At 39.1% G+C, this 27,525-nt stretch overlaps 1 protein-coding gene across 1 annotated transcript in view; it reads right to left on the bottom strand.

The window, feature by feature from the left end:
* Positions 1–27,525, bottom strand: part of dok4 (docking protein 4) — a 52,253-nt gene that overhangs the window by 11,560 nt on the left and 13,168 nt on the right. Inside the window, exon 2 of the mRNA XM_034581566.1 lies at positions 8,540–8,994. Coding sequence (XP_034437457.1) covers positions 8,540–8,605 — 66 coding nt within the window. The 5' untranslated portion in view covers positions 8,606–8,994. The remainder of the gene's footprint in view (positions 1–8,539; positions 8,995–27,525) is intronic.

The following is a 27,525-nucleotide window of genomic DNA, read 5'->3' as shown; positions in this document are numbered from 1 at the left end:
AATTAATAATGGGTTATAATTGAGATAAAAGAATTAAAATTCTAAAAGTCAAGAGTTTCTTGAGGAGACACATGGACTTTCGGGACATGACTTCCATGAAAGTCTGGACAATACATTAGCTCCACCCTTTGCGGTGAGGCTTTAATGAAAAAGCCTCATTTCATTGTGGCATTGATAACACAAGATGTTGGAAACTTTCCACTGAGAATCTGCTCCATGTTGACATGACTGTATCACATCATCGCTGCAGATTTTTCAACTGCAGATTCATGCTGCCAACCTCCTGTTCTACCATATCGCAAGGGTTCTAGTCTGAGACGACTTTTGGAAAGCACACAATTAACAACACTAATAGGCTGTGTCAAACCATGATTTAATGGTATAATGGTCCAAAGTGACACCATCATACCAGCACCATCAGCCTCAGGTGTTGACACAAGGCTATAGTCTATGCTGTTGACTCCAGATTGTGACTCTACTGGAACTCCTGACCTGTGTTTGCAGAATTGTATTCAATGTGCAGCTGGCACATGATGGATCATTGGATAAGTGCACTAATAAGCAGGTGTTTGTGTTTGCTCATGATAATAATTTTTATTGATGTCATTATGTCTTTGGATTTCCTGCATTATGAGATCGCTAATTTGTTAGCCTCTGTGGCCTCTAAATACAGCGTCCATGTTGCTGTTACCCAGCGATGGTGTTCTCCAGTGGAATGCCAAGTACACCGTGTGTGTGACCTTCAACATCGTAACCACGAGTTCATAAGTTCCATTTGAAGGCAGCTTAATTCTCAGTCCAATTTTTAAACTTTCTAAACAGGTCAACCAACACTGAACAATAACTGTGTTGTTGTTTGACATTGATTTTAGCATTTAGACTACCAATCTTAAATCCAGAGATGCCATTACCGCATTGAGAGCTGGATTTAATAAAATTTAAAAAACTGCAATTTCATAATTGTGGATTTATTATAACCGTTTTATCTACAGTCTATGATTATAACCTGTAATTGCAAACACAAAGAGAGAGAGAGGGCGGGGCAAGGAGATATACAGTACTGTAGTATATAAACATACATCAATCAGCCCCATATTTTCACTTTATAACACAAGGTGCTTATCAATAGGAGATTAAAGCATTAAGCATATAACAAATATGAAAAAGTATAAAATAAATAAATAATCTTACACTACTTGGTATCTTGCCTGGTGACATGCTGACAGAGGGACCTGTGTTAGCCACAGCACCTGTGTCAGCTGAAACTTTGTTGATGAAAATGTTCCTGTGACTGAGACTGGAATAAAACTGTCCCTGTCTGCCAGTTAAAATGAGGCTTTATGTCACACAAATATAACACAAGCTTTTCTTCCGCTGGATCCTCTGCTCTAAAATAAGAGTTATTGTGTAACTACAGTTTTATGTATTCTTATTGATGCCAACTGTTTTAGCCAAGTATTAGCACTGCTGAAACTACCCAGTGTAGGCAGTATGTGTCGCAGGTCACATGACACACAATGACCCAAAAAACATTTTTATATATGTCATCATTAATAAGCTGGAACAGCTACAAAATGACTGAGCATTTTCAAAAGGTCGCCAGGAGGTGTGTCTGCTCTGCACAAGCAAAGTAGAAATAGGATTGTACTTTTGTTTTAAGGCTATGAGAACAACTAAAATAAAAGCAATGGCTTTAAAACATATATGAAAATGTATATGCATGTAATGCGAACCAATGAAATTTCCCATCTTGCACTCAAAGACGACCATTTAGTGGCCTCATTCTGAATCACAATCTTATTCTGACAGTTTCCTGAGCATGTGCACTGCAGTCTGCCCTACTGTTGTACTGCTTGCTTTTACATTCATCAGTGGGCGCCTTCACTGCTGACCACTGACAACTGCAGAGTGTCACTCACTTCTGATAACGCACCATCATCTGGTGCTTCTTCACAGTAGCTTTTGAAGCAGACAAAAGAATCTTGCTCCTCATCAGCACCGTGCCTGCCAATCATACAGACCAGGGTTGAATCCCCAGACAAGGACACAAGCTGCACAAACAAATGTGACCGAGGCCTATCAGATTAGATACATCTTTTCTCGGCAGGACAATCAGCTTAGAGCACGGCAGATCGATGGGTGTGCTTTTGAAGAGCCTCTGGGAGTGTTGTGTTCCTTGTTTCCCAATTTCCCAGGCATCATTAACCTATGGGCAGTCACGCCGGCTGCACTGTCCCAGCACCTCCACACTAATGGCAGCGTATGATTCCTTTCAGCAACAGTGGCTCTGTATTAGTCCAGCAGCTATTTTGGGCAATGACTTTGGCTAGTCTGCTTGTCTCATTATGGCAAGGTCAGCACTAACAGCTACCAAGATAACGTTTTTAAGTGATCATCTGGGCTTTTCTCTCATCACAGTAGAGGTGTAACACAAGCAAAAGTCATTTCAATGTGTCCTATAATTTTCCTTCATGTGTGGGTGTAACAATGCCTTCTTGACAGAAGCATCATCAGTCTGCACAGGACAATAAAGAAAGTGCTGATCACTGAGAGATGCTATGCTGGTAATCACTGCCCAGCCATACTATGGGGACTTGACCTTTTTGGAAGGAAGACAATTTTACACTGAAGACATGTTTTAAAGTTAGAGTGAGGTTGGTTTCAGGCTAAAGTTAAGGTTAGGTTAGAGGAAGTGAATGGGAGTTAATGTAATGTCCTTTGAAGTCATGGAAAAGTGTGTGTGTATACGTGTATGCACATGTGTACACACTGAAGAGAAAAGAGAAGAGTAATTCATGGTAGTAATTCCATTACCTACCAAAGTCGACAGGGCTCTCACAAATGCACATATCGCACATGCACTGAAAAACTGAGCTGGATGCATGTTCACTGTATGGATGTATAATTTGTATTCTTGTGAAGTGGTCACACACACACCGTTTTTTTCATATTGTTCAATCAAATACAAATTTCCACAATAAGACCATACGCTTGTTTGAGTATTATGTTTTTCAAATGTTGAAAGTATTATTTTACAAATCAGAAGATACAAAGTCAGTTTTCTTCAAAAAACATGTGTTATTTTGAGTCACTTGCTGAAAAGACTGATGGTGTTGTTTTAAACATGTCAACATGTGTGCGTGTAGAATACTCCCTAAAACTAACTTTTCATATATTGTATATAACAGTAGATATTAGTAGTGTCCGTACAGATTTTTAAGTTCAACTTCACGGATGTAATAATGTTCACTTTAAAATGCTTCCTATGTGTACAAATGTCTATTTGTGACATTCTTTAAATTCATTTATAGATTATTAAAGCATGATGTTCATTCTACCCTCAGATGCTTCATGGAAATGTTTGAGTTCCAGTCAACCTATCAAATTAACATTTGTACCTTCAGGCAACTTTTGGAAAATGTCAGAAATTCAGCACACATCTGTCCTCCTCCTTTGCTGTTGTAACACAGCATATTTCTCTATTTTAAGACTCATAAAGATTTTTTTTCAATTCACTAACACAAGGTACGTTTGCATTTACAAATGTAACATTTGCATTCTTTATGAGACAGTTAAGGTCACCAAGTCCATATTTTGCCTGCACTTCTATGACTTCGCTACAAAGAGACATGGAGAGAGTTTCTATAGTCGAACAAAGTATTATTGTGAAAACTGGCTACAGTCCTATCTACAGATATCCGGCTGGATAAGCAGACATCATACCAGTTCTCACTTAGACTCTTGTGTCTTTACTCAGGCCTCACAAAACGTCACATTTAAATGAAACTATGACTCCAAAGCAGAAGAGACAGGTAATTTCCCCAATTATTGATGTGAATAGTTGTGTTTTTAATGTAACATATTGGACACGGACCATCTAAGATTTAAGTTACCAGAGATAACTGCTGGTAATATCAAATATAGATGACAATTTTTGCTCTGTTGGGCAATGGCTGCATAATTCAGGGTACCCTAATCTCTCCAGAATGTGCCATTACAGAAACTGACGTCCTTAGCCTAAGGAGGACTTTCCGAACTCATCTCAAAGTTTGGAATGCATATTTTGAGTGGATGCAGAGAGAAAAATGCCACTTGCAGAATGTGTTTCCTCATACATAACACACTTAGGCATATGGACAGATGGGGCAAACACATCTTAAGGTCAGTGTGTGCTGCATGGGACATGCCTGAGCCCTTTTCCTTTGGCTGTGTTGACCATGTTGTGATAAATTAATCAAGACTTTGTTCGACTATCTACCCAGTCTACCCAAAAGGATGGAAGGACTAACCTTGATAACCCTCTTTTCACTTCTCTATGTGTTCATCCCCTGGGTTCAACTACACTGTTAACTCAATGAGTAAAGCAGCTAGGCAATCAAGGTATTGGAAATGTTAATAAGATCCCTCCAGGGCTTCTAAATTCAAGCAATGTCCAAATGTTACCAAAGCAGGCCAAGGACATGCTGCGGGTGGAGTTGGGGGATGTAGCTAAAACGAAGAACATCTAGCTGCTTAGGGAAGCTTGTTCTCAATGTGACCAGGAGGTGGAAAATTGGCTGAAATGGACAAAAGTACTGATGCTATCCCGTTGGCCTTCCAATTGTTTTGTAATTGAGAGATATTGCAGTTGCCATTTTCCCCACTCCCGCACCCCATTAGATAAGAAATGACAAGACCAAAACAATTGGAACAATACATGGATTCATGTAGTTCAATTTTGATCATTAAAAAAAACAAAAAAGAATTATGTTGTTTGTCATTACTCCCCAAAAAATGGACAAAGTTTTTGTAGGCTTTCTTAACTTTGCTAGTGTAAAGCCAGTGAGAAGATTTTTCATATCAGCATGGCAGCTGCATTAGAAAGAAGCCAAACTACTGCTTCACGCTACATATCACAACATATGGCACAGGAGGAATATGGGTTACCAGAGCAAATAAAAAAGGGCAAAGAGTCCGAGACAGATGACACAGAAAGAATGCAGAGGAAGGACACAGATAATGAGGCAGAAAAGGAAGGGTGAGATGTGAAGACTCAGTGCTCCGGGCAAAAAAACACAGAGGAAGACAGAGAAGACACAAAGCAATTAAATGACAGCGGTAGTGTGTGTGAGAGTGGGGAAAGCAGGGGCGAAAAGTTGAGCAGTTAGTGTTCAAAGACAGGGGGAGACAATCAGACAGACAGAGAAAAGCTGTAAAGAGCATATGTGCTTTTGTCCAGTGACTCTGACATTGTATTTTGTGTGAATAATGGCCAATATCATCTTCATGTTGGTATAACCCTATATTTGTAGCATGCCTCCAATTCTTTTTCACAGGTCCAAAAACGTATCTATATTTAGCTAATGCTAACTTAGGAACAACAAGACAATAATGGACAAATTAACAAAAGCAGACATATCCTCCATCCCTCAACTTCAGAGAGTGAAGCCCTGCCCTCACAAGACCTCAGCTGGGAAATAATCAGCATTGACTCTGCTGTCCAACCATCTTTATATCAAAGTCCTGCCTCTTTTATACAAAGCACAAGGACCCAGCACAGCCCTGTGTCAGCAGCTGGAGAACAAGGATCCAGCTATTGTACCACAGTGCCTCAAACCAGAGCTGGGCGGACACATTTTTTCTTTCAAATTTAGACAGGGACTCCAAGGCAAGAAAATTACAATTTTACAAACAAGTAACCTGTTATGACCCAGATTATTAATGAAATTACTACAATTTTCTCATTATCTCTGAACTCACTACAAGTATCAGAAAAATCTAAATTCTGACTTGATAATGGCACTACTGGAGGCACAGAAACGTTAAAGTCAAGGGATTACCATAGTCATTAGGATAAACTGGGGTACATGTCAGTCAGCTCAACATGGTGTGACGAGAGATCAGTTACCAGTATTCACAAGAACAAGATTATCACAGGAAATTATTAGAGATTATCTATAGAAAGTTTGAACAATTGTTTGTGTGTTTTATCTATTTTTGGCATATTAATTGTTCACAAAATATTACAAAACACTAATACCTAATATCAATTGCAGAAAAAAATGATCTCATTGATGTAAGAGCGATCATACCCATTTTCACACAAATATATTCATTTCAGTTAAATTCAGTTGTAGTAGAAGCATTACATTCAAAATGTATTTCTTTGCCCTGCAGTAGTTTCAAGTCTCTGTGTATGTGAAGCAGTGGAAATCAAGAACCTCCTTTCCCACTGGTGATGTTGGTTGTATAAGCCATTACCTGATCTAAAACACAGCAACAAGAAACTTCTTTTTGGCAATGACCTAAGCACTGAGTTCTCACTGGAATAGGAATTTCATCAGTCTCCTCAGAGAGCATAGTGTCATTCATATGACTATGCGGGTGAGTGATAGCAGAGAAGAGCTGGTGAACACAATCTGACTCAAATTGATTTACTTTCATTTCCATAATATAAGCAGGCTAATGCAAAGTTCAAAGACAGCCACAGCCTACACAGTCTGAAAGTGACTCACATTCACCGTTCTATACGGACCCAGACCTGTTATGAGATTTTGACGGAGCTTTTCTATTTTAACCTGCACAACGTTCTCGTCTTTACGGTGGTAAATCCTGGCAGGAAAAGGTTGAGTTTACCTCTCTCCACTGAACAAGAGAAAGTGGGGAACAAAAAGAAAAGGAATGTCAAGCTGTTTAGTTGGAAATATTTGTTGAGATTGTTTAAATGTGAAATGTAGTTAAGAAAAAAAGGGGAAACTCAAACTACATCTATTTATTTACATTTAAAAATCAAATCGTTAGATTAATCGATAAAAAAAAAATTGATAGGTGCAGCCCTATTATCAATATCAAAATGTGATATACATATAATATATTGTAGAAAATATATATATATATATATATTACAACTCACACTATAATATTTTGTAGAAAATATATATATTACATATTACAACTCACACTTCCTACTAGTGGTTTCCAGTCATGTAGATATTTGGTTAAGCAGTGGCAAAGCGGTTTCAGTCGACCAATTGTAAAAACCAGCTGGCGAGCGGTTCAAATCGATCCAAGAGTCTGCATGTCAATGCAGTCACATCTCTTTGGTTAAAAACATTTTTCAAATTATTTTGGTGAATTTTACTGCCCCCACTGACGATTCAACATTTCAGAACCATTGGTTGGGTCCTGCCTGAGGAGGTGACTAGGGCCATAGGAAGTTAGCACATCACAGAAATAAACAGGAGTCTGATCCAAATCAATTTTGCAATATTGAGCATACTGAAATTTTGCTGAAGTTTGTAATATTTAGAGATATGTACAACATATAAGTCAGACTAACTCATATACTCATACTCTACCATTACTGACAATAATCCATCAATTCATTTACCTTCCATTATGCTACAAAATGTTTATTCTAATCAATGCTGTAAATACCCTTATCTTGCTGATGTTCTCCTTTACACTTGACATCTATTGCACTTCTGTCCGTCCTGGGAGAGAGATCCCTCACATGTGGCTCTCTGAGGTTTCTACGTTCTTTTTACCCTGTTAAAAGGGTTTTTTAGTAGTTCTTCCTTACTCTTGTTGAGGGTTAAGGGCAGAGGATGTCACACCATGTTAAAGCCCTATGAGACAAACTGTGATTTGTGAATATGGGCTATACAAATAACATTTGATTGATAAAATTTGATTGATTGATAATTAGCTTATGTACTGTTGATCAGTGTAATATAGAGCAGGTTGACATAAGAATAGAATTTACATTACATACATTGGTCCTCCGTAGAGTTTATTGCAATATATAACCCGTAGAAACTCAAACTGTGCATCTGCTTTACATCAAACATTTTGAAAGTTTTGTACTGTACAGTAAGAGATTTTGATCAAAAAATCATACACTGTAACAGTGGGCCTAGCATCCTTATAATAAGAATTAAACACGATAAGACATGTTAGTTGCCATGAAAACATACACATATGTATTTGCAATGTAAGCGAAGCAATCGCACCAGTCATCTCCCCCAGCTTGTGGAAGCGTATATTTAAGAAAACTCTATTTCAGTCAGACAACTCACGTTCAAACATTTATTGCAGCAGTAGAACAGGTTTAGTGTTTGGCGTCTAGGCTCCAACTTCATCACTCCCCCATATGATTACACAGATATGATGGGAGTGATGAGCAAATACTTATAACCCCCGTTGGAGCCTACAGGTGGAGGCTGGGGTGGTGGAGGGGCTGAAGCAACTGGTAGCAATACTGCAGCAGCAGTACGAGCAAAGGGGATGATGGGGAATTTCTCTCTGCTTAAATAGACCACCCGATAAGGTGGGTGTGTATTATAGAAGGTTGTGGAGAGTGAGGTATGTCACATGATGTATGTCACATGATTGGAGCAGCGCAGCTCGAGTTGGCTGCCTGAACTAGCTCGCAGGCGTCGCTCCATTATGAGTTTTCCTGATCAGGTTTCACAGTGTGAAGTCAGGATTGTTTTTTGTGATGTAAGTGTTAAAACATCAATGGAGAGAAAACACACTCACTATATGAACACACACTCACCCCCAATTTGCGGCTGCGCATGCGCACGTAGCCTTGCTTGACAATGTCGTTGAAGTTGGAAGCCATCTTCGGAGGGTGGGTAACCAGCTGGCTGTTGCTGTGGAGACCATCCAGATGTTTCTTTCCTCCCTCAACCAGACTCTTGCTTTTCCTTTCTACCCTTCCCAAGCTTCCAGCTCCTTTGTCCTTTATGGCTTCCTTTCTCTCACTTTCAATCTGTCTACTTGATGTGGTTTTCCTCCTTAGAAGTTTTTCTGTTTCTATCTCTCCTCTTTCATAAAGCTCCTCACATTTCCCTCCCTCCTCTTACTGATCGTTCTGTCTCCATTTGTTCTCCTCGGTTGAACTTTTTAGTCTCCTCCTTTCTCCCTCCTTTTGTGTTCATCCTTTAGTGCATCCTCCTTTGAGATATTCTTCATCAGACGGGTCTTCCCTCATCTTCCTGGTAGGTATTTCTAAGAAACGGACAATGATATATACATATTTCTGTTATTGAGAAGCAAGAAGCACAACATTATCATCCATAATTCATGCTGGTGCCACAAACTGTTGAGGGCAATTATGCAGGATGGCTGCTTGTGACATGTCGCACTGTTTGTCTTTCTTTGTTTGAGTCTGTGTGAATGCATACAATTTGCTTATGAACAAATATATATATATATATATATATATATATATATATATATATATATATATATATGTGTGTGTGTGTGTGTCCGCCCGCCCGCCCATCTATTAGAAAGTACTGCATCCAGGAAAAAGGTATGAGGTTTAGCCTGTTCTCTAACTCTGATTACCCATCATGCTGTTTATTACCAGATTTCTCCTAATTAATTTTCCATTTCAAACCCACTGATCTCTTCATCCTTTGCTTTTAACATGCTATGTTGCAGTGCTGCTGGAGATAAAAGGTTGCAGACAGTTGTGTTGGTGATCCTCATTTGTCGTCATTTGCTAAAGATGCATGTCCTATTTATATAATGCCAACATTCAAACAGCTCTGTTTAATGTAAATGTCACTCAGAAGCCGATGCAGCCTTTCATCCCTTTCAGATAGACATGCTTGGCTGTCTGAATTACTGTCCATATTGCTGATGTATTAAGTTTTTTAAAAAAGGTCAACTGTTGTGTCGACTGAAAGTTATTATCTTTAGCTTGAGGAAATCTACGCATACAGAATCAAGATGTGGATCTCATACAAAGCTTTTGGGGGGGGAGGTAATATTACTAACGTAAATCACAGTACTAAAGATAAAGTGTGTTGTATGCCGCTGTGATTTTAATTCCCTAAGGGGAGTTTGTAGTTTGTAATTTGAAAAATGACAGAATTACAGGTCACTTACAGTACAGGTTATTATAAGCTGTTAAAGGGCACAGTCAGCGAATGCAGGTGAATATTGTGGGTCAAAGTTCATCAAAGTTAAACTCCACTTGAAGCCACACTGGAGATTTACTTTGCCAGCGGAAGCAAAGGTTTTATTCCCTTCCTCGCTCGCACAGATGGGAAGTGAAAAGGAGGTGAACAAGCTGAGAGATGCTAAAACCCTAAATAGGTTTAAAATATGGAGTTAGTGATAATACCCTCTGTAAAAGGTAAATGGACTGCATTTATTTTGCCTTTTTCTAGTCTTATTGATAATTCAAACCGCTTTACAGTGCAAGTCATGTCCACCCATTCAAACAGACACTACATACACAGCCAGCACATCAATTTAGGGTCCAGTGCCCTAGGACATTTTGGCATGCTGCCGCTCATGCCTTCATCACTAAGAGGGAGCCCTTTCACACACATTAAGTAAGTCCACAGTCACAGCCAGTTTGGAGAAAAGAATTAACTTAACTACACCTAGCAACAGATACAGCAGCCTCTGTGTAACATGAATACTACAATGCCTCTGTACTGTGTGCGTTCAGCCAACCAGTCAAGTTGCAGTTTACGTCCATATCTGTCCATTAATTTGATTAGTCATAATAGCATATGGAGGAAATCATTTCATTTGACTTTGTTAAGCTTTGTTCTCCTAACTCTACTGCATTAGTGTGTAAGTTCATGGAGGGAAACAAAACAACATCACAACAAAAAATCACAAAAACAAAAAAATGAGGCCAGAGACACAAGCGCAAAATATAACATGTGTTCAATAATTTAGTATGGACTGTGAAGGATGTAATAAAAAATTAAATGGTGCATGACAGGAATAAGGTTCATCACCCCTGACCTACATGTGTGGAAAGAGAGGGCTGAGGGGAGGGGTATACTCAGTTGGCAATGCAAATCATCCCTATACACATAAAGGCTGTGATAAGTTATTCTATGGCAAGATTGTTTCCTTCATACGGTGAAGAACGCTTATACTCTCTGTTTAAAAACAGTCCCATGTGAAACTAAACTCTGAATATTTGTACACGTATGTGTATTTCCTTTGAAAAAAACCTCATGGTGGAAGAAACTAAAGATAAAATCATTGCTTCGATTTTGGACAGAATTGTATAAATCACATACATGTATTCCAAAAAAACTCACATCAAGCACCCCGCAGTGTGTGTGTGTCTGAGTGGGAGCGTCTAGGGCAGACATGTCCCACAGGGCTCAATGGGAAATCTCCCTGACAACAGTGGAACAGAGACATTAAACTTTAAAAAGGGGATCATTAATACACGCACACACACGCACACACACAGACACACACAATATCACACAACGAATGTGATCAGGATGCTCTTTGCTTAATGTGTGCTTTTCATGAATTATATGATGAATAAGTCATTACCACAATCACCAGCTATGCAGTTCCTTTCAGCTATACACAATTGTTCTGGTTCTGTCATACTGCAACATAGGCAGCTGTGATAAACCCACTGCATACTACCACATACTACCCACTCAGCATCAGAGAGCAGTAAATCAGCAGGGTGTTGATGGACAGTGCAGCATTTAGAGTCAGATATTCTTCTTGAGAGCTCACAGAGACTGAATCAAAGTTAAAAGGAGAATGAATAATGAACTTAGATTCACCTGATGACAAGAAACATGATTCCATGCAGTGTTGTGGTTGCAGCTGGTTGTGCTGCCCCAAATGAGGAATCAACATGGACACTGATTTTTGTTTTCCTTAATACATTCGATAGAATGGATGATCTTAAAACCCCGGGATCCTGCAGGTTCTACTTGTTATTAATTTCTATTTGTCTAAGGTGACTAGTTAAAAACGACAAACACTTTTTATCTGGTGTTTTCTGTTAATCAGATAAACAATCAAACCAAAAAAATGCAGATGGTAATTGTATGGCTCAAGTCTGGTAAATTCTCTGTACACTATTTTGTTAAAAATACTTATTTTGATATTAAATAAATAATTCTTCGGGCTTTTCAGATCCTACTGCCTAGTGGGATACAGTGGTGGATAAGCCGTGGTACATAATCCACTGAGGTGTTTCTGTTCTTCCACAGTACAGAACTGAAGCTGTACTATTTGGTTATTTCTGGAGAGATTATGAAGAGTATAACAATGAGATTATGGCAGTTAAAAATGTAGGGTGAATAAGAGGGGGGGGGAAAGCATTTTGGACTTTTTAGTATACTTATCTATTCCCAGCATGACTTTTACAGTTGTTTACCAAATATCTCAATTATGTGGTTGAGCAGATATTTTGATGTATTGCTGAATATTTTATGAAGTACTTTTCACGTTGTATCTATTAATGTATAAGTTTCTTTGTATGTATGTGTTTTAGAGTAGATGTATACCACATCAAATAGGCACATTTTCAGGCAAGGACTCTTCACAAACTTAAGTACCAGAACTTAGTTGCACTTCTCCAGGACTGAATATAGTTTCACTGCTCTCCTCTACTGGACTTTGCCTCTAAACCTGCCTGCCTGGAGCCACGTTGAACATATGCTATCCTCCATCTTTGTAGAATCTCAATTGACTGATATGTGGATGCATATCAATGCTATTTCTAGTCTTGATGAGCACTTAAAGCGCTGTACAGTACAGTTTTTTTTTTTTAACCCATTCAAACCCATTCATACAGTGGATCTATGTGCAGCCCTTTCGCTATGAGAAGGGACATTTTGGGGCTTCAGTGTCATCCCCAAGAACACTTCAGCATGAGCTACAGCCGCCCAAAATCATTGGCTGGTTGGCAGGTTTTCTAGTATGTTTGATGATAAATACCCTGGTAATGTGCACAATCTCACACACATCCGTTTAACAATAATGTTGTTTTGTGAACTGCAAGTCTTTGAGTTTTAACCTCTTGAGTTTCAGAATGTACGTCCAGGACTGATAAGAATGTATCCTTTCAAGTAACTTTTGGTTAAGTACAAAAGTAAAAAGTAAAAATATTTTTTTAACTTCAATGATACACAACGCCTCTTTTGATAACTCTGCAAAACGAAAAAAGTTCTAGGCACACAAAATAAAATTTTCCTCTTTTGTTAACAACCTGCACAGTGCTGGTACAGAGTCAGTCTAGTTTTGCTGCAAGACGAATTTCTGACAGAATAATAAAGACTGAACTGAACCCGAGGTCCTGCATGAACACCTGGATCGTTTTTTACAGGGAAAACAACGCACAGGGTCTTGCCCCCCCCCCCCTGACGGCACACACGCCGCCGGGCTTGCGCGTCTCCCGAGGCAGGCGGCTCGTGAGCGAGCGAGAGGTGAGGTGTGCGTAAAAGCGCGCGGTGCTGCAACCCTCGCTGCTCATGCAATGGATGGGGAATGTCTTGCTTCTTCGAATCTGTTCCGTCGTCATCGGCAATGTTTCCTGGTTCACTTTCTTCATCCATATCGCTGCTGGTATTTTTCTCTGTATCACAAACTGGACACTCACTCGACGCCTTCTCTCAACGGTTGACTTATCCTCTCTGTGTTGTTACGTCTTTTACGTTGTGTTGTCATCGGTGGAGGTTACAAGTAACGAGCCAGTTTTGAGAATGTAGGGGGGAGAAAGTACTGATATTTGTGTTCAAATGTAGGAAATAAAAGTAAAAAGTCGTCAGGAAAGTAAATACTCAAGTAAAGTATGGATTACTGAAAAATCTGCTTAGGTACAAATACTTCGTCACTTCCTGTGTGATTACAAAAATATGAGATTGTTACAACATGTGAAAAATATTCCACAAAATCCGCCACAATAAAACAATGAATACACAAGACAATGGCTGTGGCTGTGTGCAAGAGTCTGCTGTTTGTATGAACCCTGCACTAAGTCATTCCAAGCACTGTGACCTTTATCCTTTCCTGAGCGATCCTTCAGCTTGGCACGTTTTGACCTTACAGATCACATCTGGTCACAGTCTCTTTATACTTAGACACACATGGTGACACAGCTAATGACATTACTCCCTAATGAGTCCCTAGGTTTTTATTCACTAGTAATTGTAAATGTTTCCACTACAGTGTGTCCTCAGAGTGAGTGCAGACAGTGGGTGTCAAACTAAATCTCATTATAGAGGCTACATCATCTGATTAAGTGAAACGCTTCATCTCTCATGCAAGAGGCTTCTTAACTTCACTTCCACAGATCTTGTTATTAAAGAACAGATTCGTATCTCTGTTATATCTATCTTGTTCCCAGGTGTTATCATGTCATGGTCGAGGGGCTCCGTAAGTTACACATTCACACAATCTGATGTTTCACCAGCTGTCCTTCCTGCATTAAGCAGCTGTAACTGTGTTTCTTTTAGTCTGGATAATGAGTCCGTCTCCTCATATTTTTACAACATAACAGTTTGCTCCTCGTTGTGAAAAGTTCACTTGTCCCTGCGTGTGATTGGTCATATGAAGTAAACAGACTTGTTGATAACCAGCTTTGTGTTACTGCTTAGCCGGATTGCGATTTTTAGGTTAAGTTCACCCGGATATCAGAAAACAGATCCAAGCCAAAAAACTGAATTAATTGAAAAAAAAAACAAGAGGCAGGCCCAGTAGGAAACAAACAGGTGACAGGAAGTCAAAGCAGACAGAGACCAAACAAACGACTCAACAAAGAGAACTGAGGAGTTGACTTAAATACAAACTGAACTGATGACAAACTGAGACACGTGGCACAGGACCGACAAGCAGGTGAAACTAATCAAGGCAACCAATCACAACTGGAGGGAAACACACAAAGGCAGGAAGTAAAGTGAACAGAGACACATGAGGGAGATCACAACTACAAAATAAAACAGGAAAAAACGAACTAAGACAGATAACCATGACAGCACCTTTTCCATCCCTTACTCTTTTCCTTCTCATTCAACCATTTTGGAAAGAAATGTTTTAGTCATTCCAACAGCCTAAAACCTGGATAAATGCTGGCATGCATAGAGGTAAATATTATCCAGATGCTGAGTGGTTTGTTTACCTCTGGTCTTCATTGTTTTTATTGTTTTTTTGTCCCTTGATTCTCCAGCTCGGCTTTCATAGCAGAAGGACAGGTATAGCAAAGTAAATAATTTGGTATTTTGTATGATACATTTGTTAAGGCAGACAGGGCTGGTGATCAGGATCATTAGCAACCGATTATTTATTATCTGTTAATAGCGAGATCTGAGCTCGTTCACGTGAAGCAGCCGGTCAGTGACTTTGTTGAACAACAGTGGAAACAGTGGGGCTTTCTCTGAGACTTAAGTGCACGAGGAAAATTTGCACGAGGAAAATTTTCCATAGCATTATGACTGACAGGAATATAACAGCTCGCCTGATTGCCCAATAGCAGTGATGGACTGCACATCGAGAGCAATGGGACATTACCGCTTTGTGCGTACGCCACTTCTCACGCGAACATTTGGATTTATAAAAACAGATTTGACGGGAGAATGTGCACAGACGTGGGGTGGTGAACTAAAGCAGATTATTGATCCACTTCATCATTGACATTAAAACCATTATTTGTGCTTGCGCGACATAACTGTTCCATAAGAACCTTCAATTGAAAAAAATATATAACAACTTACAGCAAATTAAGTTCAGATTCCATTAAACAGCGGGGTTACAGAGCCGAGTCATTTATAGTTTTTGATAATATCTTCTAACACTGTGCGTGTATTATCAAGTACGACTTTAGTTTTCATACAGTGTGTGTGTGTGTGTGTGTGTGTGAGAGTGTGTGTGTGTGTGTGTGTGTGTGTGTGTGTGTGTGTGTGTGTGTGTGTGTGTGTGTGTGTGTGTGTGTGTGTGTGTGTGTGTGTGTGTGTGTGTGTGTGTGTGTGTGTGTGTGTGTGTGTGTGTGTGTGTGTGTGTGTGTGTGTGTAAAATCGCTGCAGTTAACGTGACTGTGCCAGCAGGCGCACAGAGCATACTGGAGACCACTTACACAAAAATTAAGAAAAACTATTCACTTCCAAACTTCCATTTCCAAATAATATCCCAGATTATGGATTAGCATCCCACTGACTTTTTTTGCATAAGCCATTTTTGTCTTTTGTGCGCATGTACACTTTAAGTATGAATCCTACACACTGTTAAATAAAGGAGGCCCCAGGTCAGTAAAGTGACAGTGCACTGTGCAGCAGCACAGGACTGCACTCAAACCAGCCTCTTATCTGAAACACCAGTCAAACTAGTTCCCACTCATTTCACGGTGCGCATTGTTTCTAAGCATTAAGTTACAAGCATGCTAAAAAAACAACCTTCCTGTAAATAGGACGTCACATTTGTTCAGTCTGTGAATACATGAATGAATTAATGAGGTAACAAATTAATTAAAATACACTAAATTAATTGAACTGAATTAAGTAATGATAAATAATAAATAAAATCCATGATAAAATATTACAACTGCATGCGAAACTATGTCATAGAAAATTGAGACTTAAATGATTTCTCATTACAGCTGTGTGAATTACCTTTATAATGAAGAAAAACTAAATAACAGACTGTCATTGAGAAAGTACCTGTTTACAGTTCACCACCTCAGAGTCTCACTCTGACAATATCAGGACAATCTGATGTACAATTTCAAAGTAAAGCCCATATCTTCACTGTTTAGGTCGTGGCAACAGAGAAGGAGATTCTTATGGCACTTAACAAAGATGACATCATTGAAAAGATGGCAGAGGGGAGTGAGTTAATGTGCCGCCTACTTGTTTACTAGTCTGGTAACCGTTAACATTAACAATTAGTGGTCTAGTGCTTTGCGTGAAAAGGGTGGCCTGGAAAGGAGTCACATTTTGTAACATATAGGCTTAGTACTGTTAAGGAAAGGAAAACGTAAAGCAGATATGTGAGATGGACATTTTTTCCAGTGACAACAGCACAGACAGGCAGTGAGAGAAACTGAGAGAAAAGGTAAGAAGCAAGGATAGACTACTTGCCTAACCTCAAACTTAAATCTAACCCTTATCCAGATTTAAATTATATGGACTGGCTTTTTGTCCCCATAAGGAAGACAAGTTGTCATAATGTGACTGTATGACAACACCCACACCCACACACACAGACACACACACTCTTGTCTGTTTCCAGTCTGCCCCAAGGCTAACACTTGGGAAAGCGTCAGTCTGTCTGCTCATAACTATCTGTCACAGATAACGATAGGGATACACATACAAAGACACACACACACACACACTCAAAGTTACACTCCCACAGACACAAAAGTGTCCGTTGACAGCTGGGCAATAGACGGAATAGACAGTCCGTCTCCAGTCCCATATCAGATGATTGTGACTGTATGCATACACATGCGTGAACACACACACACTTCCCACAGCCGTCATGGTTATCATTTGAATAGCAAGCAATATGGAGAAAATAAGCATGGAGAAAACTGAAGCATTGACCAATAACACCAAGGTGTGATTTAGTAAATGACCATGAGTGAGGTCAGTCACCTGCAGCTTTTGCAGGTTGATACTGAGAGTCAATGACAAAAGCATCAAAACCAGGGCTAAAATGTTTCCATGATTGTCTGTGAGACCAACCTGTGTCATCTCTGTGGAGTTTACACTCACACACACAGGCCCCTCCCCCGCTCACACACTGACACTGTGAAGCTGAGAGTCAGCCTCCTGTCTGAATGTCCTCCCTCCACAGTCCTGCTGACCTGGCTCTCTTTACACTTTAACAATAAACACCAACACTGATCGCGGGTTATTAAACCTGAACAGAAGATTACTTTGTGTTTGTTTGATTCGCTCCAGAGTTTATGACACACTTATTTAAACACATTGAAAAACATTTTGTGTGCACTCTCTGCTACACACAACATGAGACGCGCACAGCCAGGACATCAGTGTTAAAGTGACGATCCGGATTTAGGATGCGACCCCATCGATTAATAACTGTGAGCGTGACGGAGACAAGCAGACAAACAATCAAATCCTTGAGGCACCTAAAAGAAAGGAATAACCTAAAAGCTTATCGAAATCATAACCACCCCACCCTGTTTACTGAGCTCGTAACATGTATTCTGTTAAACAATGTTTAATATTTATTCAAGAGCAAATACGCAGTGACATTTTTTTTGCAGCAGTGCAATCATTGTAAAAGGTTAGTGTGGATCCCTGAGAACATTAAGAGAGAGAGAGAGAGAGAGAGAGAGAGAGAGAGAGGATAAGTACAAAGAAGGGGACCAGGCAATACACAGAAACACATATTAGAAGACATAAGGGCCACTTTGGTGGACTACCATAAATCATGGCTTGAGAGAGGGTGGGCCCAACCTGAGAAGCAACCATAAAGTTTAAAATGAAGAACCTTATGGCTTCAACTTTCTACTCTACCACAGAGTTCTGGCGTTTAGTTGAGTACATATAACTAATTTTAAGGAAATACAGTTGTCATACCAGACATGCTCCAAGTGTGAACAACAGACGTGGGCGAGATTCAGCAGATCTGTGATGCAGCCATCATGTATCTGCAAGTGTCATGTTTTATTTGGTTTGTGTGTAGTTTTGATACAATCGGCCAAATTGCACAACAAGTATGTTAGCAATTGCAAAAATTGTAGAAATTGGGGCTGTGTATGTGCACCATTGAGTGAGACAACATGGAGGCCTGTTTTCATGCAGCACAGTGACTATGACAGCAAAGTGCCAATTATGTTCATTTCACAGCATGTCATGACATTGCTTGCTCTGAGACAGACAGAGCAGCCGACCAGAGAGACGTGTCGATACAAATTAGGTGCTGCAGCGTAATGTAGGTAAAAACATTCTGCTTGGGCCCCTGACACACACACACACACACACACACACACACACACACACACACACACACACACACACACACACACACACACACACACACACACACACACACACACACACACACACACACACACACACACACTTAACCCAGCATTAGTCTGGTGTTACTGAGTGCATTTTTAAATTTATATTACATAATCAATCAGTCAGTTACAAAGGCCAATGTTGGTCCTAAGTTCACAAAGTGATGGATGCTGTGCATTGGAGCAGACTGAACAAACCAAATAGACACATTCAAATAAAAAACAGACACTGCTTGGGAAATATAATTCACAGTGATGAGGACAGAGGCTGGACAGTTCCATTTTATAGCAGTTCTAATGCGAAAGGGTCTGAGGAGCATTATTGTTTGGCAGAAAGTGACAGACTAGAGGACCATGCAACTGAACTCAACTGAACTCTGCAACTGAATTGTGCTGGAGGGAAGAACAGCATTGTTCTGGAAGATATTTCCTCATTGTATGCTGCTCACGTTGCTGGCGTCAGTAATCTATCATAGGAGTTGAGTTGCATTGAGATTTGAGCACTATCAAAGACATATCATATGTTTGACCTTATTGTCACCCTAAGTAAAAGATGATTGTGAGTGAGTGTGCTGTTTTTCCACTCGTTTATTCATTATGTTCACTTGCTACTTGTGTATATATTCTGTAAGTCCTCTTATTCTTTTTCTAACTTTAATTAATGAAGTGTGTGAAGAGTGAGCAATAGTTCTCACCAACAGAAGACTTCATCCGAACCAAAGCAGCAGCTGTTTTTCTTGCAGAACTTGTAGAGGCAGGCACATTTTTACAGCTCAATCAAAATATCTGAAAGCTCTTTAATGTGAGTTTCGGGTTCAAATGAGGGAGGAAGGCAAATGTTTTATCCATACACAGATCTTTAAATGCCACAATACATCTCTTATTACACATCTCACAGCTATTTTCGAAGTCAGAAATTGGTGAAAAAAAAGGTTATTTATAAAGGGAAAGAGTATTAAAATATTAATATAATATATATTATATATAAACTGTTTCTATATACATAACATAGTTGCAAGAATACAATTCAGATAAAAATGGACATGGTTAGTGGAGCAAAAGTAAGTGCTATAAGGGACACTGCACGGGGCTGGCTGACTGCATCCCTTATGAGCAGGGCAAGAGAGACAAGAAGAGGACAGGAGGAGAGAGCAGAGGAGATGAACAGATTCGGTGTTAAAGAAGAAGTGAACATCAGATACAGAACAGACACAGACTTAACTGTGTCTCAGGGGAGAGAGCGGGTCGTCCCCTAACCAGAGGGTCGGCAGTTTGACTGTCCTTGGGCAAGATACTGAACCCTAAATTAGCCATGACTGCTGTGCCATTCTCAGAGAAAAAGTGTTCCCCATCGATGCCCTGTATGAATGTGTGTGTGAATGGGTGAATGACACCCTGTAGTGTACAGCACTTTGAGTGCTCATCAAGACTAGAAGATCGCTGTATAAATACAGAGCATTTACCATTTCATAGTTTGACACAGGTTTATGTGTCTGTATTCTGCAGAAGCTGTGAGGCTGTGAGAGATGTATCATAGACCGGTCATAGTGAACATACAATATAACTGCTTCTTCAACATTTAATATTTAACTTCTGCTGCTGAAAATAAATACAATAAAGCTGAGTGAGAAGTCAGGTTTCACTCCTTTTTTATTTTTGATTAAACTGTGTCTCACATCTTAGATTCATTTGATGTGAAAATCTATATGAAAATGTTTTCAAATATGATTACAATGGTTTACAAGGGCAGAGACCCGCATGAACATCGGTGAGCTGTGTCAAAGGTGTTTGAGACCCTTAGGGTTCGCCGGGCTGCGTTACAGCCAGTCACATCACATGGATGGTGCAGCGGTAATGTACATCAGTGTCGGACTGTCTTCTCCACGGACAGACAGACACTCACTGCCTCGACTGATTCTGGTTGTTTAATGTGAATGCCAAATAAATGATTACATCAAAACACTACGTGAAGTTTGGAAAGAGTGAAGGACAAAGACATCAAAAAGTATCAGCCCTCTTTGTGAGAGAGATCCAACAGGTTTAAGAATGAAGTTTCCCCAGAATCTGACGTTTTCTTGTGGATACTCTATTGGACAAAAATAACCAAACCTTGGCTCACCTCACCCTCCTTCGACTTTAGTGTATACTGTTATCCTGGGTAAGAGAAGCCCAAGAATAAGACAATGAATACCAAGAGAAAAATAATTTAAAAATTAACAAAATAGACCTAAACCACAAAAATCCTTTTCTCTGACCTTGTCCTTCGGCTGCTATTGTGATACACGGCACCAAAGCGGAAATAAACCAAGTTAAAATTGCAATAAAAAATGTACACAATAGATGTTGAAGGATTTTTAAGTTGTACCAAAGAATAGAAGAAAAATGCCATATATCAAATGAAGAAAATCAGCAAATTTGAGAAGTTGGAACCAGCTATTGTTAAACTAATTTAATGATTAATATAGCCCATCACAGAAACAAATAAATAAAAACAACATACTTAAAAACATTCAACAGGGGAGTGTAGGAGCCGCATTTGAGATTATTTATATTCATATTATTCGTAATCGTTCTCATCATCCTTAATGTCGATATCAGACTTTGGAATTTTACATTTTGTTTACTTATCATGTTTATTTGGATTAAAATACAAACCTAACAACATTTTTGGATTTATTTTCTGGATACCTAACAGGCTGCCCCGTACTTCACATTGTGGTGAAACAATAAGACATTGAGAAATAGGGGTTACAGGACAAACTCACAAGGTTTTGCCATGACAGGGAGGGTGGACTGGGGATGGGGGCATCTGGAGTAACAGCAGGAGAGCTGCTACTGCTCTAGTCAACTAGCAACAATTAGCATCCACTGTGACCAAATTGTGTGCGTTTGATATTTTGCCCTGACTCTCAGTCATTTCTTTACTATGCTCTACACACTAGAGAATATTCTCTATTCTCTACACACTATACTGTGTGTGCTTCACCCCTCCCTACACACACACACACACACACACACACACACACACACACACACACACACACACAGACACAAAGAGGTAAACTCGACTGTGAATGTAAACACAACAGAGACTTTCACACTGAACTGAAATGAAAAGAGTGAAAAAGAAATATCATTTTTTTTCTTTGGTTTCTTTCCAGACAATGGTAGAGCTGTTATTCCAACAAGTTTATTTCCTTCTTCTTTAGGAGAATTTCTTTTAGTTTGATTTTTCAGTGTAATTATGTTACATCATATTTATATTTGTCTAATGTTAAATAAAGTAAATCATTGAACTCAAGTCTTGAATCAGTACTTAGACATCAGGAAGAACTAAACATTCGAGAAAAAAACACTAGGCCTATTTATTTAGCTGTTTTCTATATAATAGTGATATTTTTAATGTCTTTTTTAGGAAGCTTAAGTTTTCCTTCTTCATTGTTAGTTGATGTTGTGTAATATGGTGATATATTATTTGTATTTATAATTAATATTACTAATTAACTTTTGTGTTGAACATTTTCAGCACATTTTAACAATACCATTATAATACAGTTAACCGTGATCATTTTGGTCACTATTTGGTTCTACTTAGTTGTCATTACTACAACATTTGTGGCATATAAACACCTGCCAAAGTATTCATTCAAACCCGCTTCTGTATTGTTTTCCACATTTTGTCTTGCTCACACACGCACACATTCCAACACCCATGCACACATATTTATACACAAACACAAAATACTGTTGTCTCTAAACAGTGAAGCTGGACCTAGACACAGACTGGGTAAATTGGCTGACTGGCTCATCTCTCTGTGCACATGCGCACACACACAAAGGTGTGTTTGTGTGCTCCACACATCCCTCTGCCAGTTTTGTGGAGCTGTATGCTATGGAAACACCAAGAGTGGATGCCCACCACCACTTTGTTTAAAATCTTCTCTTGTAAGCAAAAGTCAAGCTCTCCAGCCACAATGTGCATTTGAACACAGTTGTGTAACACTTTAGCCTGTAAGGTCCGTGTAAATCATTCCGGCTCTGAGCCATATATTGCCCATATGACAGTTTTATCTATCTTGCAAAATAATTTATAATTACAATGACGGAAACTCACAAATCCCCCAAAAATTATCAAGACAGCAATTTTATTGAAGTAAAAGTTAATCCAGTGTGTCTAGTTTGTGAGGACAAATACAGAAAATACTCAAACATACTTCTACAGCAGAGTCACTGCCTGACAAGCTTTCACAAAGTCCACATTCTGATGACAGTAGGCCTGACTCAATCTACAGTCCTCTGTTTACTTGTGTGCTTTCAGACTTCAATCACAGCCCAAGTACAATTCACTGTTTCAAACTACAGTCCACTTTTAGGAGTACGGATCAAATATCTAGAAATGATCTCGCTCCACCCAATTTTTTGAAAATGCATCTGGAGCCCACTTGGAGCTGGAGTTGGGGCAGCTGCTGCAGTCTGCAGAGTGCACACCAGTGGCATTGGTGGAGATTCTGACCCAGGCTCAAAGCTTAAAGCTGAAATCATTACGTTTATATGTTTTCAAACAGATAGTTACCAAAAAGATTTTGAATATGTGGTGAGTTTGTTAATTTGTGAGAACTCACATGCTGGATGAGACCAGTGGTCATCTGAGCCCTGCAGTCAATGGACGACGTTGTACCAGGTGAACGATCTTAACTGAACAAGCCACCAGGCAAGTTGATCAATGGTTACATTTCTTTTTGGAGGATGAATCTAATGTTTTTTGTTGCTAGTTTGTCTGAGAAGCTGAGGCTGAATAAATAATAATTAATACAAATAATAATGATAATAACTTTATTTTTATGGCACTTATCTAAACAAGGTTACAAAGTGCTTCACAAAATACATGTAAAAAAAAATGTATCACTAAAAATAAAAGGTATTAAATTAAATTTTAAGTGCCAAATCATAACATATTAAGGTCAAAATGCATTTTTGTTTGCCTTTGTGGAGTCCACGATAAATAAAGAATTAAGAGAGGTAGTGTGAATCATTTGATTTTCATTATAAATTAAAAAGTGTATTTTTAAGTCTGTTGTGTCAGTTAATGTTTTGTGTTTTTCACTGTACAGATGGGCTAGGTACAATTGTGCTGGAGTAAAACTCTTTGTACTTTAGCAGTTTTAACATGGTAAGAGCCTTGACTGCTGAGGACAGGGGAACTATACGAGCAAGTATGTGCACAAGGGATTTAAATTGCCAGAGAAACAGCCCATTTGCCTATTATGAGGAAAAGAATAATAATAATCCTATTTTGCTGCTGTGGCTGCATATACAAGTCGCTCATATCAGCCCAAAGTCGTTTAAAAACCACTCAAAAACAAGGGCATCAGGCAGCATTATGGGGGAAATGTTAAGCAACCATCTCCCACATACGTAATGTGAATTAGACTAATACCTTACTTGTGAATATTTTAGTCAATGATAAATACACATTATATCTGTGCAAAGTACTGTGAATGAGTTTTATCACCAACATAATGAGGGGGGCTTATGTAGGAGCTAACCCCCAAATCTGAAGAATTGGACAGCCTGGGGATCACGTAAAATACTTCTAATATCTGTTGTGCCTTATGGGATGATAAGGCCAAAAACATGTTCAAGAAATCCTATATGATATTTTCTAATTATTCTACATATTCTAAAAATGCAATCACTGTCAGCATAACAGTGAAACATGACATTTCAGCTGCCATATCCAAGTCTTTAGTTGAATTAGTTGTTTTTTTCCAGTGACAGATGAAAGCAAATGATTCAGTCAGATGCCCAGAGGCTAAATGAATGGGATTGTTTTACCAGTAAGGTAGTTCCCAACCCTCCCAAGCAAAATAATTAGGATTCTAATAATTTAACTTCAGATGAGGTGAAACAAAAAGTTCCAGACCAGAGAGCAAAGGAGAGCATGTTGAGCATCATATGTCTCCACTCTTAATTTCAAAGGCTTCTGTAAATAAGGGTTCTCTGGAAAACGTCATAGCATTACAGTGTAGGATCTTTTCAGAGAAATTCAGTTTTGTTCTCAGAGGTAAGTATTATGGATGGCTGCATACCCAATGGTCTCTGTAGCAATAGATCTAAAATATCTAAAGTAAAACCACAACTTACTGTTCTTTGGACTAACACAAGTCACTAAAATTCAAAGAATGCTTCCAGAGCTGAATCACACAGACATAGTGAACTTGATGGTTTTAAAAGATCTGGTATGAACAGTTGATCAAATACTTTTAGCAGGTGTATTGATTGATTGATTGATTCCTAAAACAGGTAGAGATTCAGCAAAATCCTCTTAATCCAAAATTCTGACCAATCTTAGCCATGCTTCTGCAGTGAAGAACCAAAAAATGATCCTTAACTAATAATGTTAGGCTGCTATATTTAATGAGAGTGAGCCAGTCTAAAGACACTTTATCTCCCTTAATGTGAAGAAAGCTTTTGATAAGGTAGAATGGTGAACCTTGTTCTTCACTTCACTTCCTATCTCATGTTGGTTTTCACTTAATTCAATTATTCGAGTAAAAATGTAATTTCAAAAATGTAAGCCTGCAGTGATGATAGATGAAGTGATCACCTAATGCTGATTGAGTGTTGATTAAGTTTCCATGGGTGTTCATTAAGTCTGTCAGTATTCATACATTTAGAGTTCTTGGCAGTTGTAATTGAGGAGTGATAGGGGATAAAGAACACGAGCTAAAACACAGACAATGTTCTGGTGGGGTCTGGGCAGCTGTAGGAGGAAGAGGATATTGCTCACTTCCTGTCCTTCCCCAATCGAAGGTGATTGGTTCGAGGCCTGGCTCCTCCAGTTCACATGTCAAAGTGTCCTAGGACAATACGCTGAACCCCGAAATGCCCCAGATAACAGATTCAATTGTGAGAATTTATGAGTGGTTGTTAATACTAAAAAAATTGCCATTCATTTACCAATTACCCCTTGGCATCTACACCATTCAATCATTTTCAAAACTATATACTTAATAATTCAAAAGCATTTTCCCTTTCCAAGTCATGGTTTCCCATTTATGGTTTGAAGTTCAACTAAAAGTGGATCTGCAAGATAATGAAATAACTTTCTCAGGATCAAGGTAGATTACAAGATTGCGTTCCTCCAAATCCAGGTCACCCTCGTACTCAGCTGCGCCCGTGTCTGAGTTTTGAAATGTGATTAATTTCATGCTTATCATTACAAATTTCATGCTTATGGTTTGCTTAGGGTGCAATTTCCAAAACCTCTACCATTGAATGATGCTTCTTGTTCAGGGGACAACTCTGAGTGGTTTAACTGGTCTATCATGCATATTATTTCATTTCTTATTTTTCTTATTACTTTCTTTATTTTTTTCTTGTTTGTGCTCCAGTCCACAGACGACATGATAAAGGCATGCTGCCCTTCCCCCGCTGACTGCAAGAAGCTGTTTGTCTGTGTATTAAATTGTTACTATTATTGAATGTATCGCATGTAAAAACCACACCAATTTTCCTCTGTACCATAAAGAATGCACATGCCAAGTGTGAAGCTGATAAGTTGAAAGGTTCACAAGATATTCCACGTACAGAAAGACAGACAGGACATACACTACCGTTCAAAAGTTTGGGGTCACTTAGAAATTTCCTTATTTTTCAAAGAAAAGCACTGTTTTTTTTCAATGAAGATAACATTAAATTAATCAGAAATACACTCTATACATTGTTAATGTGGTAAATGACTATTCTAGGTGGAAACGTCTGGTTTTTAATGAAATATCTACATAGGTGTATAGAGGCCCATTTCCAGCAACTATCACTCCAGTGTTCTAATGGTACATTGTGTTTGCTAATCGCCTTAGAAGACTAATGGATGATTAGAAAACCCTTGAAAACCCTTGTGCAATTATGTTAGCACAGCTGAAAACTGTTTTGCTGGTGAGAGAAGCTATAAAACTGGCCTTCCTTTGAGCTAGTTGAGTATCTGGAGCATCACATTTGTGGGTTCGATTATACTCTCAAAATGGCCAGAAAAAGAGAACTTTCATGTGAAACTCGCCAGTCTATTCTTGTTCTTAGAAATGAAGGCTATTCCATGTGAGAAATTGCGAAGAAACTGAAAATTTCCTACAATGGTGTGTACTACTCCCTTCAGAGAACAGCACAAACGGGCTCTAACCAGAGTAGAAAGAGAAGTGGGAGGCCCCGGTGCACAACTCAGCAAGAAGACAAGTATATTAGAGTCTCTAGTTTGAGAAATAGACGCCTCACAGGTCCTCAACTGGCAGCTTCTTTAAATGGTACCCGCAAAACGCCAGTGTCAACGTCTACAGTGAAGAGGCGACTCCGGGATGCTGGCCTTCTAGGCAGAGTGGCAAAGAAAAAGCCATATCTGAGACTGGCCAATAAAAAGAAAAGATTGATATGGGCAAAAGAACACAGACATTGGACAGAGGAAGATTGGAAAAAAGTGTTATGGACAGACGAATCAAAGTTTGAGGTGTTTGGATCACACAGAAGAACATTTGTGAGACGCAGAACAGGTGAAAAGATGCTGGAAGAGTGCCTGATGCCATCTGTCAAGCATGGTGGAGGTAATGTGATGGTCTGGGGCTGCTTTGGTGCTGGTAAAGTGGGAGATTTGTACAAGGTAAAAGGGATTTTAAATAAGGAAGGCTATCCCTCCATTTTGCAACGCCATGCCATACCCTGTGGACAGCGCTTGATTGGAGCCAATTTCCTCCTACAACAGGACA

This window comes from Hippoglossus hippoglossus, chromosome 3, assembly GCF_009819705.1.
Source record: "Hippoglossus hippoglossus isolate fHipHip1 chromosome 3, fHipHip1.pri, whole genome shotgun sequence".
Lineage (NCBI taxonomy): Eukaryota > Metazoa > Chordata > Actinopteri > Pleuronectiformes > Pleuronectidae > Hippoglossus > Hippoglossus hippoglossus.
Note: the sequence above shows the minus strand (reverse complement) of the source record. Positions and strands in the feature narration are given on the sequence as shown.